This window comes from Ananas comosus, linkage group 14 (genome assembly GCF_001540865.1).
Source record: "Ananas comosus cultivar F153 linkage group 14, ASM154086v1, whole genome shotgun sequence".
Taxonomy (NCBI): domain Eukaryota; kingdom Viridiplantae; phylum Streptophyta; class Magnoliopsida; order Poales; family Bromeliaceae; genus Ananas; species Ananas comosus.
Window position 1 is genome coordinate 5037539 of NC_033634.1, and position 20406 is coordinate 5057944.

At 36.4% G+C, this 20406-nt stretch overlaps 1 protein-coding gene across 1 annotated transcript; it reads right to left on the minus strand.

Annotated features, from left to right (window-relative positions):
- Positions 810 to 18270, minus strand: LOC109720145 (E3 SUMO-protein ligase SIZ1). The gene is made up of 16 exons (XM_020247039.1): positions 17746 to 18270; positions 15940 to 16020; positions 15217 to 15259; positions 13772 to 13850; positions 13478 to 13640; positions 12068 to 12201; positions 10963 to 11031; positions 9275 to 9362; positions 8830 to 8905; positions 7485 to 7558; positions 6755 to 6862; positions 4768 to 4929; positions 3802 to 3906; positions 3643 to 3723; positions 2375 to 3551; positions 810 to 1888 (listed from the first exon to the last, which is right to left on the minus strand). Exons 1-16 carry the CDS (start codon positions 17767 to 17769, stop codon positions 1725 to 1727), a joined length of 2628 nt encoding a protein of 875 aa, XP_020102628.1. The 5' UTR covers positions 17770 to 18270; the 3' UTR covers positions 810 to 1724.

Consider the following 20406-nt stretch of genomic DNA (forward strand, 5'->3'; position numbering starts at 1 on the left):
AAACAGCTGTTACTAAAACCTAAAAAGTGCATTCTATCTCCGAGCTACAGCTTAAAGTCCTAAATTGTCAAGCATCTGATAAGCTTTTCCCAACAAAAGAAATTGATCAAAAAGCTAAACCTAGTCGGTACTGCATTGGTCAACGATAAGAGGCATTCAAAGCAATTAAATTAGATGCTGGCACAGTAGTAAAAACTTCGAAGCAGACAATTGGCGCATCATTAATAGTAATATCCTGTTTAGGGTGCCTATCAAGCATGCTACCACTTGCCAAGACAAATCCACGGGTTAACAAACGAAATAGGAACAAAACTCAAAAAAGATATGGGACTGAGCTCCGTACATTGCAAAAAGTGATAAACAGTAACGTTAGGGAGGAAAAAAACCAAAAAACCAAAAAAAAAAAAAAAAAAAGACACTCGAGATCCACACAAGCAAGGCCCCTGGGTCAATCACAAACCGTACCTAAAAGCAATAATTTTTTAGCATAAAAATATTTACCACTAGTAAGAACAAATGTTCAAAGGCGACGCACGTCCTCGCAGAACAAAGAAACCTGCAAAATGAAAGTGAACCTGCAAAATGAAAGTGAACGACCACAAAAAACATAGTTAAACTCATCGCTTGCTTCTTTAGAGAGTACTCCCGAAGTTCAATTAACAAATCAGATTTCAGGTGCGACATCCGAACTGCAAATGAAGGTTCAAAATAAGACCAGTTAAAAAAACTACTGTATGTGTCGATAACCAACTCACTAACTACATAGTGAAATACATAATTTGGTACGCAAATGCCAGTATAGCTGCACAGACAACAAAGAACAGTCATCTTAATATATTATTAGATGAATATCAAGCAGTTGATGCAAACTTCTAGTTCAAGGGAAAAAAAAAAAGTCACGAACAAACCCTGTGATTCATGAAATTTATGCCATCTTCACCAGGATGAATAAGCACCTAAAATTTACAACCGATCAAAAACCCTAAATACAAATTATATGATACAACGGGCCTTCCCATTCATTTGGCTTACACATCCTGGAATGGCCTCAAATTTCCCTCATCTCCTATAAAAATTTACAGCTTTTTGCAGGCAATTCAGGTAAGAGAAGAAAAAAGGGAAAAAAAAACTGTGACGACCTGTGGATGAGAATCAGCGACCTTCAATGATGGGCGCGCCAAAAGAATGCAAGCAATGTCTAGGGTAAGCTTCACTCATGGCCCCGAAACTTTTAATGTTAAATTCAGTTTGGTCCCAACTGTGTCAGTTAATTGTCACCAACTTCCCGACCTCTGCATATTGTCACAATTTTATCCATTTTGTTTGGACGAAAATAACCATGTAATCATCATCCAAATGCCAGAGAAGCAACTGTGGACTTTGCACACGGATTTACATGGGCATTTTCTTCGAATTTAATAGAGAACTCAATGTATAGGGCAGGGACACAATTGTAACAATTGGGTCAGGGGACCAAATTGAAAACTTAACATAAAAGGATGGGCATCTTAGTGCAACTCACCCTTAAAGTCCACTTAAAAGGTTAAGCTCACCAGTTACTTGACTGAGCCACAATATCAGGTGCTGCAAAAAATTTCTCGTTTACATCAATAAAATGGCTTAGATTACCAACTTTCCATGTAGAATTGAAGTGGTGAATATGGCGAGCTTAAACATGTTCACGAAAACAGTTTATTCTTTTATCTCATGATTTTCTGTGTTGTTTAATCCGAATCGGTGTCTATTGATAGATAATTTGATAGATGAAGTCGAGGGCGCACAGATCGGGGCTGTGGAGGATGATGAGAGAACAAGTTATTGTTCCTTGTACTATTCAAATTTGCTCTGTTGTTACCTCTGTCACCATTCATGCTCAGAAGGGCAGAAGCTGCAAATGAAAAAAAGTAAAAAGAAAAGAAAAAACAAAGAATTAATAAGATTTACCATCATAATAGTCATTGAGTTAATATAGACAAGCCACCAGTTGAACAGCTTTCATTTCTCGAGTCATGGCACGGATTTTTTCCCCCAAAAACAGCGATACAAAAACCCATTTGACAGTATTAATTTCAGGAAAAAAAAACCGAAGCAGAAATTTCTTGCATTCCTAATAAAATTAAATTGAAATAAGATGCTTGGTGACATCTATGCAATGATGATAAACTTCGAAAAAAGATGGATCATGGGATACTTGGTAACATCTATGCAATGTTGACAATACACGTCTTTATCCTTGAGCAATGTTATGAAGTTTAAACTGGTTATACAATAAGCAGGACATTAAAATCGCAAAAAGAGATGATAAGTTTTGTAATCAGATTCCAAAACATGAAATGAAATTTTAAAAAAAAAAATTGACGAAAACTGTACAAACCAGCATCATTTATTGGCTCCACTCTATTCTCCTTTGGCAGCTGCCCCTGCACCTGCTGCTGCTGCTGCTGCCGCCCCACATTCAGCCCATTACTAGGAGCAGACTCTTCATAACCTCCGCCAGCAGCAAGAGTAAGCGAGATCCAGTCATCAGAACGGACCCCATTCGCCACATCACCACGCGCACCAAAATCCGATTCCAGAGGAACACTGGATGGTCCACTTGGTAGGAAAATTTGCAAGGATGGATCGTCATTATCAACAGCCATGGGATTATCAAACAAACTCCCATGCATATCCAAACCATTATGACAGTTCGAAATGTCTTGAGCCCCAGACGTCTCCCCAATATTACCATCTGGCCCCAGACCAAACCCATTGTTTGGTGCAACGCCGAGGGAATTATGTGAATCAACTAGGTTATCCGGTACATCAGCTTCGGACCCAAAGAATTGAAAGCCCGGCCCTTGAGGACAAGTTTGAATCTGCCACGGATTTAGTCCAAAATCATCACCGTTGCTGTTAAACAAACCTAGGCCTGGGTCTTCGGGGTACCTTTCAGAGTACCTCTCTGAAAACCCTGTATGAGTGGTAGGAAAAGGCATAGTGTTCCCACCTAATGCAATGTTCTCTTCATCAGAGTCACTAAGAACGATGAAATTTGGGCCACTTGACTGGGGAGGAGGAATTCCTTCCTCAACATTGTATGCAGGATCAAAATTTGGAGAAAGAGAATCAAACTCATGCCCATTATTCAATGATAGATCAAAGTGGACCCCTCCCTCTTGGTTTACACTAGGGTCTTCACCATCTCTGTAGCTTCCAGTGGCACTGCTGCTCATTGGAATGTTCTGGAAGTGGTTTTCGGGTTTGTTAGGAACTTGATTTCCAGAAAACCGCAGCTTCACTACATCGGGTTTACTCACTTCCCAGATTCCATTGCTGTTCCTCTTGATTCCTATTCGCAAGCCTGTGTGGGGCCCTTCTAAAGTATCTTCTTGTTTAATTTGCTTTATATCCTCTAAGCGGGGCTTTATGTCTTCCTCCTTTGGGGTACAAACAGAACCGTCAGGTAAATGCCACTGAGAAAGCTCCCAAATTACACCTTCACCCTTTGCACGCCAAGAACCATCAGGCTTGACTTCAATCTCATTTACATCTTCGCCACAGTTTCGCAGCTATGTACATTATCAGAATAAAAGGCTGATCAATAATTTTAAAATACAGTTGAATTGACAGTAAAGCACAATATGAAACCTACCAACCTACCAATGAAGTTATTCGATTAAAATAGGGATCAATGATCATGTTTTCAAGAGTATAGTTTTTTAAGCATATCGGACATTGCCACTGCATCAAAGAAAAAAATGTTATCAGAGATAGGACCTGAGAGAAAATTGAACAAGAAATCCTAAGAGAAAATTTAACCTTACGAGACCGCTGATTAAGTTCCACAAAAGTTTCGAGATCGAAGCAACCCATGTGAATGCAAGGCTTGAACCTGCCCGCAATTTTAATTCGCGAACCGCTATTCTGTAAATTACAAAGAGATAAATTTAAAGATTATGTCAAAGGGATTGATCAGAATAAGAGATATTAAAAGATCAAACAAGTTTTAATTGGTGAATCTAATCTTAACAAAGTGTCAATTGAGATTCATTGAAAGAAATGGTTAAATACAAACCTTATATAGTTTGTAATGTTGTGTTATTTGTAAAGGAAGAATGTGTCGGTTGTTCGTAATATTCATGATTGAATATCAGTATATCCATCCAGTTGGCCTTATTCCATTTCTCACAATCCATTCTCTCTCTAATCTAATCTGATATCCTAACCCATTTCTCTTACCTCCTGTCAAGCTTTTAACCTCGTTCTCCTTATCACCAATTATTTGTATTGTATAGGAGTTTTTACATATATGTCCCAGTACCCAGCATTGCAAAATCGTTTATTTACATACGCACCCCTGTAAAATCTGAATTTCAATATTATACCACGACGAGAGTGCAGTGTCTTACAAAAATATTTTATCTCGAGTCATCCGATTCATCGTATAAAGTTGGTCTTGCATTAAAACAAGTTCTCCTAAGAAGTGCATTCCTCTGAGAACAAGCCAGTTTGTATTGAAACAAGTTTTCTTTCTCTTTACCAGAGGGGTCTTTTTTGTAAGCATATATATATATTTAAGGTTTTTAAAGGCATATTAAAATGAGATTTGCCAAAGAGTAAAGATATAAATAATGATTTTCATAAGGCCATGTCTGTAAAATTTTTACAAGCAACAATGAATTATGTCACATCAGGAAACAATCACAAAAAAAACAAAGTTTCGGATAAATGTATCTTAAGTGAGAAGAACAAACATTTCACTAGATATTATACACCAAAACTTACAGGGCATCGGAGGTTGACAGTTACATTTTCTGTAACCACCTCCAAATCACTGTCACTATCCGCGTTCTCTACAGCATTTCCGCCACCAACACAGCGACGAACCCGGGCAAGAGCATCCTCGAAGCGCTCGCCATCAGGTTCCTTGGGCACCAAATTAAGGACCTATATTTTAAGGTATAAGTTCAAATAGTAGAAGAAAAGAAACATATTATAAACTGTGGAATGGGAAAAAAAAAAAAAAAAAAAAAAAAAAAAAAAAAAAAAAAAACTAGAAAGTTGAAACAGAAATTATATACTTGAAGGCCCCATTTGGTTTGGAGAATAAGCGGGGATAACGAAAGTTATCCCCGCTATTCCGCCAAACGGGGTGAAATTTGGCCGGAATATTTTATCCCGGTCAAACCTTGCTATTTCCGGTTATTCCGGAATAGCAAGGAATTTGCTATTCCACCATTTTGGTGGAATAGGGCTATTCCAATGCTTAATTTCAAACTTAATTAAAATTATAAATTGAATTAAAACTAAATTATATAAATATAATATGTTATATAATATAATATATTATTTTTGTTATAAAATTATTAATTGTACTATATTAATACATATTATTATATTTAATATTATAATAAATGCTACTTATTAAATTTAAGTTTAAGTATAAATTTAAAAAAATTTAATAAATTTATTATAATAAATTATTTTTATTAAATTATTCCCACCCCTATTCTTATTTTAAAATTTTAAAAATTAAAAATTTAAATTTTTAAAATTAATAATTTATAATCTCAAAATTAAAGTTTATAATTATAAATTATAAATTATAAATTATAAATTTATATTTTGATATTTTAATTTTGTTAAATTTTGATATTTTATATTTTTAAAATTTAAATTTAATCTTAAATTTAAAGTTTGAAATTTAAAAATTTAAATTTAAATATAATAAGAGGATAATATGATTATTTTTTATTTATAAAAACCCACTATCTTTCTTATTCTATCTTACCTAACCAAACGCTATTTTTTTATTTCTAGAAATAACTCAATTTTTATCCAAACGCAAAATTGATCTAATTACCGCTTATACCTCAATTAATACCTATCCCTGGAATAGCCACTTTTTGCTTATCCCCGAACCAAACGACACCGAAGAGTATTAATGATGTCCATATGACAACTTTCATTTTAATGGCTTTGCCAACCATCAGAAGCATCACCAATAAGAACATTTACACCAAAGTGTACAGATTTGAATACATGAAATATGCAAAATGCCCCTGCAAATTTGGAATTTCCAACTGTAACTCTTAAAACCTTGTTTATTTAAGATTCTAACCCCACATCAAGCATATCTATACAATAATGGTTTTTCATATATACTATTTTTGCTAGAAACCCTGCCACAGGATCAATGCCAATAAATAGGATATTCACGAGCATTTATGCAAATAACAATTTTACAGGTGTTTACATAATTTAATACATTTGAAGGGGTATGCATGCCAAAACATGACAGTATATTCATATATTCAAAGCTTCACATAGAAACATCTTCCGTAGAAAATGTTAGTTCAATACTAATGCAATATGAATTTTATTCTAGGAAGAAAAAGGATACTAAACATAATGCCAAGAATGAACGAACTACTTGAAATTAGAGGTCGTATGATTATTCTAAGAATCATGAATTTGAAGAACGCAAGGAGATCAGGCACATTAGACAAGAGAAAGGCTGGGCCCAATTTGGGATGGGCTTGATTTTTGAAAAGGTTATTTTTGCCCAGCCTGGCCTAAACATTTATACTGATCTTAAGCCAGAATCAGATCCCAAACCACCAGTTAACATCAAATAGGATACATGTAAGACCAGGATGAGACAACAAAGAGAGGGACCTGGCGAGTTAGGAAGGGTCAGATTTGCTCAGATCTATTAGTCCACATGAAAGAAATAACACTGTCTCCACTTTTCATCAGAACGAGCTAGTACCTGCTGTAGCGTCCGCCTCTTTGCGATTCTTATGCCAAAGCAGAAAACGCGAGCATCACACCTACTTAAACAAATTTTATTTACTCCTTCCCTGCTACATGTGGTGATCTGAGCATAAAATGAATAACAAGTTACACACAGGTCCTCCAGAAAGAAACTGATTTGTGAAGAAAACCACAATAAATGCAAATGAAACAATTGTCTGCAATATGTACACAGATGCCTTTTTATCACCAATAATTCTAAATCAAGTTTCAACTATCACTCAAATTAGGTATTAAAATGTTTCAATTACAAGAAAACCATTTTACCACCACTGTAGTTAGCTGGAGCTTTTGCAAAAGTACTATTTGAGTGAGAGCAATCCGAAGAAGCACAAACAACTTTATTGTTATAATCTCTTAAACCGCTTTGCTGTAAAGCAAAAGCAGAAGCTTCCAGTTGGAGCTCCCACTTTTCGGACCAAGAAGCTCATCGCCAGCTCAAGCATCTGGAAGATGCTTCACGGACTAGAAAAACTGTTCCAGAAGCCGAGCAGGCACTTCAACTAATTTCTCACATGCATTTAGAAAGTGCTTTTACGGCATTTTACCATAATAACAAGAAAGCATGATTAAAGAAATTAAATCCGACAACAAAAGAAGTTATTAGGTTGAATATATGAACATATGGTCTTCTAAAGTTAACAAAATTGAAATTTTTTAATGCATGAAGAGACGAAGAAACTCACCACCGGACCATCATCCCGACCGTTGATTCCTAATAATTGTGAGCACGGTCTAGTAACTACCCGAACTGGAATACCTATTAGAAAATGAGAGAATCAAAGATATATAGCAGAACTATGGACATCCAAGTTAGATAAAAGCTCTCACCCATGACAAGAGGTAAAATTTATGTAAAATGGGAAATATGCCCATAAATACCTTCTTATGCTACATATAATATATAGTCGCTCACAGAACAAAAGCTACTTGCCTGATAACATAACATATGTTATACTTACTACATACACCAATAACCAAAATCATGATACAAGTACGAGTAGCTAGTCAGGAAAATCATCATAGAGGATGCCCTTAAAGTACATTATGTAGCTTATCAGAGAATGGTGAAGCTGGAGATAGCACACATAATAAGGCAGATGGGAGGAGTAAAGAAAAAAAGTGTTATAGCAATTAAGAGAAAATGATTCAGAATTTACTGTTTTATTGTGAAAGAATGCCGATATTTTGTAAGGGAAAACTTTAACCCCCCTCCCCCGGCCCAAAAAAAATCACCCCCACAACCAAAAAAAAAAAACAGGTGTGGATTACCGCTTTTCACGTTAGTACCATATGGTTTTAACTGTATCACTTTTTAAGTATCTTGTGATTTTTATTTTCACGTTTCTTGACACCCTCCGTTAATTTCTCCATTAAAACAGTCATGTGTCGAGCATGTGCATCATGGATTGTCACCTTTTCGCCATTTGGGACTGACCAAGAACAATCAGAATTAAGCCTCTAAGGGATCCCATGACTTTTTGAAGGGTCCCATACTTTTCTTATTGACCTTTGTGGGTTTAACGGAGAGTGAAACGGAAAATGAAATAGAAACCATAGGGTACTTAAGTGACATAATTAAAACCACAGGATATTAAAATAAAATAAAAAAGCAGTAAACCGGGGTGGGTGTGATGTGGGCGGTTTGTGCGGGGGAAGAGGTAGATATCTTATTTTTCATTTTCTTAACTGGGAGTAGGACGATCTGAAGCTAAAATATATCCCCCACACCCTCAACAAACAGCTAGAGGTAATGTGGAAACAGGTCCCTGTACTTTATATTTTCGGATTTGCTGGAGTTCATTACATCTAACAACATCAGCGAACAAATGATCCATTCAATTATTGAATATTCCATTAAAAATGATATAGAAGCAGTTTAAGTTCAAACAAAAACTGACTAAAATTAAACAGCAATATAGATGGTGGTTCAAATCCATAAAATATATTTCAGGGAATTTGTCCCCCAGGCTGTGCCCTCATTTTAGCCAATATCTGATGGCAATTAATCTTAAATGAATATGTGCATACCATTTACTTGCAAATCAGCATACTGTGGCCACTGCATCCTAAATGGAACTTTATCATTGAGAAGCATACACCAAACCTGCAAAGGCACCATGGTAACCAGTGTGTTACAAGGTTAAGGATTCTGGTTAAAGGGTTCAATACCTAAATGAGCATAAAAGACTAGGCACCCAAATATGTGTATAAACCAACTTATAAACCAGATCAAGAAGCCTAGAGATAGTAATTCTCACAATGCGCGTTACATTTCGAAAGAAACAGGACAAAAGATTACTCAAGAAATGTAAATTTTCACATCCAAGATACATTATTCATAATCTTGCATACAGCAGGCAAGGAAGAAAGGAATTCTAAAGGGACCCACATATGAGTCGGACAACTTAACATCTTTTAAGGGAAACAGAAAACTATTAGTCGGAGAAAAAATAACAGTACGATGTAAACCAACCTGAAGATCATATTCAGCCTTCTGCAGCATTTCTCTATCTGTTCTGGACAGTTGAAATGTTTTCTCCACACTTTGTAGTGTATTATTTCTGGAAATTCATGCAAGCAACCAGTAATGAGAAGCACAGGTTAAAGAAATAAATGTGGGATTTACATATGACGAAGAATAAATGGACTCTATAGCTACTCACAAATAAGACACGTCTGTCAAAAGAACATTTGGAAAACTTAGGGACAACCTCTCTGTGTCATATGCAAAGACATATTATGACAACAAAAGTATAAAAGCTTTGGACAAACGGTATCAGTGACAAACAAAAGTAGTTATAAATTGAAGATTCTACAAGTGAACCAACTTAAAACAAAATACAAAAGAAAACACCATCTACATACATTATTGTCTTCCTAATGTATATTGCAACTTTGAAAATTTGGACTAACAGGCTGAACGACCATTAACATTGCCTACCAAAAAATTATGTAGTAAGAAGATATCCTGGAAAAAGTTGTTTTTGTTATATACAAAATTTCCTAATACCTAAACACATACTGATCACCACCAAAATATTCTCACATTTATTCGTTAAAGAAGTATGCTCAAACTCCAAATTTATTAAAGGAAAGATTGATGGTCTTTTTCGTGAATAACATACGGCAGCATATGTCTCAGAACAAGTACTAATCGACCCCACCAAGAATTTAAATGTCCATAGGCACAAGTCGTGCCCAGCATGTCCTACTTTGCTGACAACTTTCAGCATGATACGATCCCTGTGCTAATGGCATGGCTCAAAACTTTACTGTCATTGAAATTACTAGTTACATCAATAAAGTGCCTAAGATTTGCTAAAGATATTTAATAAATCTCGTCACTGAAATTACTAGTTACATCAATAAAGCGTCAACAATTTGATAAAGATATTTAATAAGCAAGTAGAATATATCGGTGCCAAGGAAAATAAATATCGAATGCCATCACGTGTCATGCCATACCATGCCAGCAAGTCCTCAACACAAACCCGCACAACCACACTTAAATCCTTGGACCCCACAACAATGGACTAAACCTATTACACATTCCTTGATCTTCATGAGATAATACATAATTTAACATGAGACCCAACGCCTAAAAGTCAATGACATTATTTGTATCATGTCTGCAACCAAAATTGGCTTTCGTATCACTTTTATTGAAATGAAGTATCGAAAGATAAGGAAATTGCAATATGTGCTTTCTTAGCTATTTGTATCACATCAAGCCATTGGAAAGTACCAAAAAATCTTCTGCGAATAGTGCAACACACCCTGCGACTACCAGTTATATATTCATCAGCTACTCACTTTTGGGCACAAGAGACACAGACTCAATCATGAAGGACAATCTTTTAGTGGTCTTGGCCCAAAAAATTAAAAAAAGAAAAAATAGGAACTCAAACACGACGTAAGTGATAGGCATTATCAATATAAGCTTCAGTAGAGTACATTCGAACAAATCAACAGTATTCAAACACTTCAGAAAATTATTGGATGCAGACAACAGATTCTTTGAAAAGTGCCAACAAATCTAGATCAGTTTATCATGAACTCTCACCTCAAGTTCGACTAACACAGCACAAGAACAAAGCAAGTAACAAAAATGTTGTCTTGGAAAAATGCAAAGAAAAACTGTATTCAGAATATAGCACTCACCCATCTGATGTGCCACCAGAAGAGTTCAACTTGACGGGATGTAATACATGTGAAAAAGTAGTCCAGAATCTGTGCGTAACAAAACTTTCAGGGAGAAACTATTGATGTTCTCAATTCCAATAGGATAAAGGGAGAAAAAGGCAATAATAAAAAAAGAAAAATAAATAATGAAAAAGAAAAGGCAATACAATGGAAAATACGTAAATTTTGCAGAACATTATATTGGAGAAACATCAGCAAACTGCTCCTTGTCATATCTAAATAGTTCCAAAACTCTTAATGATCAAACAACATATCTAACCATAACCCAGTCAAATTCTTCCAGAAATATTAATGATCAAACGACTAACAAATGGTGTAAAAAGAGCTAACCACAACGTTTCTCACCTCATTCCTCAAGAAAATTGTTTTTCTATTCAATCTTAACTCTTTTAGCAGCTCATCATACCTCCAACTTATCATCCAGTTAGATGGTGTAAGATTTACCACAAGTAAGCTCAAACATTGTTGCTATCAAAGAGTTTTACTTCCCGAAATAAATACCCAATGCCCTACCCAAAATAAATCCCTGACTCACAGACGTGGCTACCACTCAGGAAAGTACATCTCCATGTTAAACTCTCATTATTAAGCCACATCTTTCAATGTCATAGGCAAATCTTGTTAGCTGGACTTTATATTTCCGACAACATCTCATATAAGAACAGTTTTGTCCTGAGGTTTGGCTTGATTTCAGTTTCATCCTCAACTTTAGTATTTAGACCGTCATTGAGCATGAGTTCAATTTCCATCCCCAAAGATCCAATTTTAATGGAACAAAGTCTAACAATTGTGCAATTGCCTTTGCAAGTCAATGGACTAGGGGAAGATAACTTTCAATGTAAACTTGATGACTAAACTATCGAAACTGAAAATATGAGAATGAAATGAAATCAAGGTCAGACAATAGGGATTAGATGAATCAAGGGAAAACAATAGGCAGTAGATATGTAATTAACACCTAGTTATTATTAGAGCTTCTAAACTGAATAATGTAGATGCCAAAAGGGAACAAAGCAAACCGAAGAAGAACAGCCAATTCAGAGGAGGGATGAGCGAAACGTACGGATCAGCCTTACTGAGTCTGCATAACTCGCAATAAAAATGAGAAGGAATTTCTGGTTGTGCGCCTTCCACAGCCTTCTCTGGAATAAGTACACAACTGATGTGTTGCCAGACCCGACATCGAGGATCTTCACACTACAATGGCCAGCTTAAATCAGACTTTAGAGAAGAAGTCAGCCATTGATACAAACCCATAGAAAACCCCAGATAATATCACCAACCAATGAAAGCAAGTAATTCGGCTTTTACATAAACATTCCGGTGCAAAATCATCTATTTACATATGAACTCTAACAAAATTGCCCTTGCCCTTATCTCATGCTGAAGTATATCTCAATTTGTGGCGGCGGCTATTAAAGGAGGATTTTTTTTTTTTGACGAGCATTTCTCTGGAAGGGCAAGCATGCAATAAATTGAGTTTTTAAAGAGCACACATCAAAATTCAGCTTCGCAAGGCTATATATGTAAGCCGATAATTTTATAGGTTACATATGGGAATATTCAATTGAATTTAGCATTTTGAAAACTAACCATGGAGCATGTTAAATTACAACTAGGAATAAAAATCAACAACTAAATGCTAAAGATAAAGAGATGGCATCATGTTCACAACTTCACATATCTAAAGAAGAAAAAACCAACCTTCCCACTTCAAAGTAGAAAAGTCAGCTGACTTATTTGTCAACCGTGCCACAAAAGAAGTTAAAAGCATAAAATTTCTACATTAAAAAATATACAGCTCCAATTGGTAAGCAAATGAAAAAGAAAAAAATTATCGACACATCATAATGAAAAGATACTGTTATGCGGTGCTTAAACTTCACCCACTAAAAACCACTACATCCCATGTATGTTCACACTCAGTATTAGTATTGTATTACTATAGGTCCACAAGTTATGGATCTGATTCATCAGAAGGACCACCTCCACAAAGAACAGATTAAAAAAAAAATCTTCAAACAAAAGAATGTTCTTAAAAAACAATCTATCTTTCTTATAAATTTGATAACATCTAAGGCTACACTACTAACGTAACTAAACACAGCAGAAACTAGTACAACCAGAGAGTTCCAAGTCCATTTAGCACAACCACTGTAGGGTATCATACTATTCAACGAAGTGCTGTCTGAGTAGTGCCATTATGAGAAGCGCTATATCAAAATTCTCCCAACAGCTTCTCTCTGTGAAAAGAGCAGCAGCTCCATATTGGAGCTTATACATGTAAGATTGAAACTCTCATTTCAAAATTCTGCGCAGCAGAAGCTGCAGAGTGAACCACTATACTAAAACTCAACAGCTCCTCTCTACAGCAAAAACAGAATTCCAAATTGTGAAGCTCCAAGGGATCCGTTTGATAATATCACAACATGCCAAATACTGTATACGGAAAACCAACAAATGCTAGCAATACCTGTAGTACTGATTCAGTCATTATTGTGCCCCCACAGAGGCAGCGAACCTTTCCATTCAACTGGTAAGAATCATCAATTTCATCTTTAGGCCTCAATGGATTAAAATCTGAGCTACTGTGGCTCTTTGATGCTAGGTCAGTCGCGCCAGGAACTTGCATTTTCCTGCCAGAATATATGCATACTGCATTAAAACTACATATTGAGAAAAGTATACAAAAGTTTAAAGAATCAGTTTGACTTGAATAATTGAGAAAAAAGAATTATATGTTAAATAAAGCAAAAAAATTGATCACCTGTAAGTATCATCAATTATTTTTGCCACACCTTCTTTTCCCACAGAGCCTCTCTTTCCCAACCCATGCAACTTACAACCTGTTAAAACAAGAGGGCAAAGCTATCACCGAATAATAAAAAACAATTAATATAGTATATAAGGATATGCATGTTACATAAGCTCTGCAAATGCTATGAGTCAGTATGTATAAAAGAAAGAAAAACAGAACCAAGGACAGGAACTATTTTATGCCAACAGGACACAGACCTAAAAGGGAGAACACTAGGAAGACCTACGATGTTGCACAGAAGAAATCATGATTTAGGAGGAACAAGCAAGCAGCTAATCACTAATAACTGCAAGGTAAAGCTAGTTATGAACATGTGGCAGAGAAAATACACGCTAAGAGTCAAATGCTGAAAGCTGATAAAACATTGTTATGCCAAAGAACGTATACAAAAAACTTCATTGAGTAAACAGCAATTCCAAAAATCAAAATGCTGAACTAAAAACTATCTTGAAATAGGCCCTCAACATTTGTATTGTAGGTTAACACACCTAAAATTGCTTCTATTTTAGAGTTGAGGTCATTTACAATCTACATCGCCTATAGTTGCAGAATGCAGTTTCTCAATCTCTATATGTTTTTATCAATTTATAAGTTGTAAACAGAGATTTTATTTGAATATTTGATAAGATGCATTGATAGGAAAAGCTTTAAAATGTAAATTCTGTTTGCTTTAAGTTAACCAAAAATAATACTTTATTTTAATTATTTCAAATTATGAATTCTAGATCATTACTTTAGTTAGTTTTGTTAGGAAGCATTCATATACATTTTTAATACATTTTTAATATATTAATAGCTAGAACGCATATGCGCCCGCATACCGCATATGCGCTGTGCGATGGATAACAGCGTGGACACACTGTGACACCTTTTAGAACGTTGCATCAGAATACATATACAATGCAAAACATAAGGATAAACAATGAGCACAAATTTCGCTGACAAGACTTGCAACTGAACCAATAACACAACTAAATATAGAAAATCAACAACTTCAAACTACTGCAACACCGCACGGACACCGCATACTGCTTTTTGGAACGTTGCATCAGAGTAAATATACCATGCAAAACATAAGGAACAACAATGAGCACAAAATTGGCTGACAAGACTTGCAACTGAACCAGTAACACAACTAAATACAGAAAATCAACAACTTCAAACTACTGCAAGCAAATAACAAATAGTAGTTCAAGTCTTGTACAGTTTTGAAACTAGATGTTTGAACCTACAAATTAACAGAAAGCACCAATAAAAGAGGCCAGAGAATGAAACCTCATATATTTCAGCAGTACAAGACTTAAGAGAAGTAAAAAAATATGAAGATTGTTATAGTCTTGAAATTTTGTTATAGTTTGACAATTATAATGATCTGTTAAGTAGCACGTAAGTACCTTGTTCTTCCGAAAGGAATGCTAAGATCCTATTTACAAGCTCCTGCATTGCATTAATAAACAATCAAATGGCAGGTTAAGCCAAATAAAAAAATCAAAAGCATCTACAAGGGTTATTAAAGATAAGAAAGCAAAACTTTAGAAAAAGCAAATATTGAAATTACTCCTTCGTCTCCATCTCTCTTTATATGAACACAATGTATATGAGCGCACTAATGCTGGTATGTATGCATGAATGATAAGCAATGCCATATGTATGTACATTCAAATTAAACTGGTAAGAGTCCAACTACACAGTAACAAGGATATCTCACTCCAACTGTTTTTGAATGATATTCTATAGTCCCAGATTTAAAAAGAATTAACACTACACCCAAATTCCCAATGCACAATTATATAAACCAAAATAAAACTAATAAGACAATAAAAATCATCATTATAATTAGCAAAATAGGACAAACTAGAATTCTAAAATGCCTTTATAACAGCTTATTACCATTCTCTTTTCCCAGTCACCAAAATGAAAACTTTATACTTAGAAAGTGTCAGCATCTTATAATAATAAATAATAATTACCAAAACAAAACAGCTGTTGGGTTGCACCCTAGCCAATTTCTATCTAAGACAGGAATACTACACATGCCGCCCGTGCCAGCAGCACAACAATCCTTAGTAAGACTGAAAAGAATTACAACTGGAACAAAGAGGAGAATAATTTCAAACCTGCTTCTTTCCTTGCTTCGCCAGACCAAGTTGAGTTAAGACATCTTTAAGCTCCTTGATTCTAAAATATGCCAATTTATCCTGGTTTAAAAGAAACAAATTAAAACGAAGAGTTTTGCCAAATGCATAGAGAGAACAAGTATTCAAGGCTAAAAGTTGTAATACAGGTGCTATTTATGTTGTAAATTGCAAGCATCAAATTATATGTATGAGCTGACAAATTATACTACTAAGGTAATCAAATGATTTGAGATACAATTAGAAATATAAAAACAATAAACCTACTATTTATGCATAGCTTATATAAAAACAATAAACGTACTATTTATGCATAACTTACAACAAGATAGTACTACACATTCCTTCCATCCAAACTGTAGATTAGTAAACAACACTTAAGGTTATGATTACAACATAACATTTGCTTGCAATGGCAACGAGAATACGATCATCAATAGCAGCTAGCATTTCATTTGAACTGCTACCCTGAAATTCTAAGCTAATAGTTGCAAGAAAATTACGAAGTCCTCAAGTCTAAGGGAAAGCTATTCAATAGAAGATAGATGAAAGTAATAGTTCAATTGAAATTTTTTAGTTAGAACTAGACTTCTGCTTCAGAATCATCTCATTGGATGCAACGATTTCATCAACTGTGTTAATCTGAATTTATTTCAGGAAAGAAGATGATTAAAGGTAAGTACGGGGGAAAAAGAAGGAACTTGCAATCTTCCTTGTGCTTATTAGAACTGAAAAGTCAGGAGAAAGATTATGAAATGAATTATTCCACTCTTGCCATAACTTCCTTTAATAGTAACATTTCAGCACTCCAGTTAAATTACTTTTGGTACACAGCAGACCTCCAAAATTTTGGGACAAACACTTCACGATCTTTTTCCAAGACCATCAATCAGCAGACTTCTGAAATCAGCCTAACTTCCCACTACTATCTCAAGAGAAATGAATATACATGAAGGACCACAAAAGTGTTGACTAGAATTGAGGTTGGTTCAAACCCGTACATCCATTCAAACATGTAAATGTAATTTAATGAGTTCTCAAGCAATATCATAACAATTAAGGCCTATCTGATTCACAGTTTGTGATTCAAGTAATTCTCCATATTTTCTATCGAAATATTCAAATCATTACCATTCAACTCAAGTTGGATAGTTGTAAAATATGTTAGTGAAGTAGTAGAATCATTGTAGATTCCCCGCTGGTAGAAATACTAGATTATCATGGGTTAGAAAGTATCCTCATTTTCATATCCTCATTTTCATACTTAATAGGGATCATGATTAGTCCATTAATAAGAATATACTAGTTCCTAACAACCTCTCAACCCAAATAGCTTGATAAGTTGGTAACAAACTTGCCATTCCCAAAATGAAATATAAAACATTTCGGGGATATTACGAACCTTGAACCAAATGGCCCCTTAACGATATCCATCATAATACCAGTAAACATAATGTTCCTCTAGCCAAGAGGTTGTTATAATGAGTACAAATGTAAACATTTCACAACGCACTATTAAGCATTAAGATTCAGGATGCATCAACTTAATCCTTACTTTTACAACTAAATTAAGACTAAAAGGTAAACCACAAAGAACCCAAATTCCGCCAACTTCCTGCACAAGCTCTATCCACTAATTAGAACTTCAGAACCCCCCAACCCACCACCGAAAACCAAAAAACACAAAAAAAAAAAAGAAACGAGATAAAAGGAAATCCTAGCACTTAAAACAACATGTAGCAAGCAAATTGAACTAATTAATTGGCAGAAAACAGCACAAACAAGTACCTTACAACTCGAAACCAAGTCCATCGGTCCAATTGCGGCGACTCCGTCACCGCAAACACAGCGAATTGCGAATCAGACACCCTCAATCAACTAACGTCACCATCCACGCCCCACCCTCCGCTCAATCAGCTCGTGAAATCGCCCGTGTCGGGCCCCAAAATCCCCCAACTCCCCCAATACCTCTCCCGATTCCGACCGAATCCGCGCCGATCCAACGCGAATTCGATCCGAATCCACCTCCCGCCGACAAAAAAAGGGGGGAATAAGGAGATCAACGATTACCGCAAATTGCGTGCTAGGGTTTGGTACCGCAGCACGGAGCTCGATCGGAGAAACCTTAGACGATGATAGAGCGAGAGGCCCCGATGGGAAACCCTAGAGAGAGAGAGAGAGAGGAGAGACGGGTGGGGTTGTTGTGTGTGGGCGCTCGGAGTGCGTCGTCGCATTCGAGAGAGATCCCGACACCTTCTTCGTTTCTCTCTCTAAAACTCTCTTTTTCTTTCTCTCTCCTCCCAAACCCATTTGCCGAGGGGTATTTCACTATAACGCGACGACCACCGCGGCGGACGTGTCGTCGCGAATCAAGTCCGGTTTGTAGCGCCCGCTCGCGTCCGCGCCGTGGACCGATCTACGCGCACATCGTCCTCCTGTACCCGGTGCATCCGTGCTTCCTGCACCGAGCGTTCCCTACCGCCCGTTCCGCCTCGAGTGTCGATCTCGACCGTCCGTTCTTTTTCTCAAATTATGCATTATTATTTGAACACGAAAAATGTATGAAGATTCCTGCACCGGGTGCATACGTATATCCTGAGCCGAGCGCCCCCTATCCGTCCGTTTCCAGTCGCCTTGCCATCTCTACCGTCCATTCCAATTTCGTCCTTTCAGTGTGGGCGCTACTTAAAGGCCAAAATGTATGACAACCCCTTCAACTATATTCCATTCTGAAAAGCACCCCTCAACTTTTCTGCATCTCTGTTTTTTTTTTAAAAAAAATTAGATTTTATAGTTAATTAAATTAAAAAAAATTATTCATGTTATAGCTCCATAAGCTATTTTGCAGTTAATGAATTCAGTTGTATTCGCTATAAAGTAATTTAAACCATTAAATTTAATAAAATTATCAATCCATTTGGTCTCACTCAAATAACATAAAGTTGAAGGGGCTATTTTAGAATTAACTACAGCTGAGGAGCTATTTGTTACTTCAATCACACTATTATATACTTTGAAATAAAATATTTAAATTTCAAAAATTTTAATTTTATATTCTAACTTATATCACTCTAAAAAATAAGAGTTTGAAACTTCAAAATGTAGAAAGGGCCAATGAGCGAGAGGTTCACCAGTGCATGAATGAACCGGGTGCAGGGAACAGTTTAACGCAATGGTTCGTCGGTTCCTTCGTCCATATTTGTCCGATCTGAGCTTTAATATTCGTGAGTGGTGATAAAATTGACGGCTGTGATTAAGGGAGGGCAATGCCAGTACACTGTATAATGATCTTGTAACGGTTGGTCCGTGTACGGCGTATCTGGACATGTGGCTGCTTGACTAAGAAGCGCTTTTGATCATTTAAAAAAAAATATATTAACTAATAAATTATTATTAAAATAATAATAATAATAATAACAAGAGTCAAATGCATACAGCTCCCTGCAAACATAGCCAATTGCGGATATATCCCTGCAAAATCGAAACTCCATAAGTTGTCCCTGCAAAAGTCCCAAGTTATGCAGATATGTCCCTGCAGTTAACATCCGTTAGTGAGCTGTTTGTTTTTTAACAGCGAAGTCGTGAAATGACCATTTTACCCTCACAAATATATCCCTCCAAAAGTTTTCCTCTTCCCCTTTTCTTTCTTTTCCTTTTCCGGCCGCCGGAGCGGATGGCGGCAACGGCGCGGGTCGACCTCGCCGGCGACGAAGAAGAAGGAAGAGAAAGAATGAGAGGAAGAAAAAAAGGGAAGAGGAAGAAGGAGAGAAAGAGGGAGAAGAAGAGAGAAGAGAAAGATAAAGAGGGAAAAGGTTCGTCGCCGCGCGCCGCCGCCAGATCTTCTCCCTTGCCGGCGACGAAGAAGAGGGAAGAAGAAGAGGAAGAGGGAAAGAAAGAGGGAGAGGAAGAAGAAGAGGGAGAGGGAGTGGGTTCGCCGCCGCCGTCGCATCTTCTCCCTCGCCGGCGATGAAGAAGAGAGAAGAGGAAGAGGGAGAGGAAGAAGAAGGGAGAAAAGGGAAGAGGGAGAGGAAGAAGGAGGAAAAGAAAGAGAGAGGGTTCGTCGTCGCCGCCGTCGTCGCCGCCGTCGCTGCCGCCGCCGCCCTCGCCGGCGACGAAGAAGAGGGAAGAAGAAGATGAGGAAGAAGAAGAAGGGTAGGATCGTAAATTTACCTTATAATTAATCATGGTTAAGTACTTTAACCGTGGTTAACGAAAATTTTCTAACAGTCCTTAACGGCAGGGACATATCTGCATAACTTTAGACTTTTGCAGGGATAACTTACGGAGTTTCCGTTTTGCAGGGATATTTCCGCAATTGACTATGTTTGCAGGGACCTGTATGCATTTAACCCTAATAACAAATAGTAATAATGAAACGAATTTTTCTAATTACTCACTGATATTTCATATATTGCATTGAGGTCCCTCAGATGCTCTAGCCCAACACGA

What these genes read in the sequence shown, in the direction of transcription:
- LOC109720145 (XM_020247039.1), bottom strand. Translation starts at nt 17,769, where the DNA reads ATGGACTTGGTTTCGAGTTGTAAG. An exon ending in TCTGGTGGCACATCAGATGG is followed by an intron (nt 9,363 to 10,962) that starts GTGAGTGCTATA and finishes ATGAATTTCCAG; the next exon opens with AAATAATACACTACAAAGTG. An exon ending in TTAATCGAATAACTTCATTG is followed by an intron (nt 3,552 to 3,642) that starts GTAGGTTGGTAG and finishes TAATGTACATAG; the next exon opens with CTGCGAAACTGTGGCGAAGA.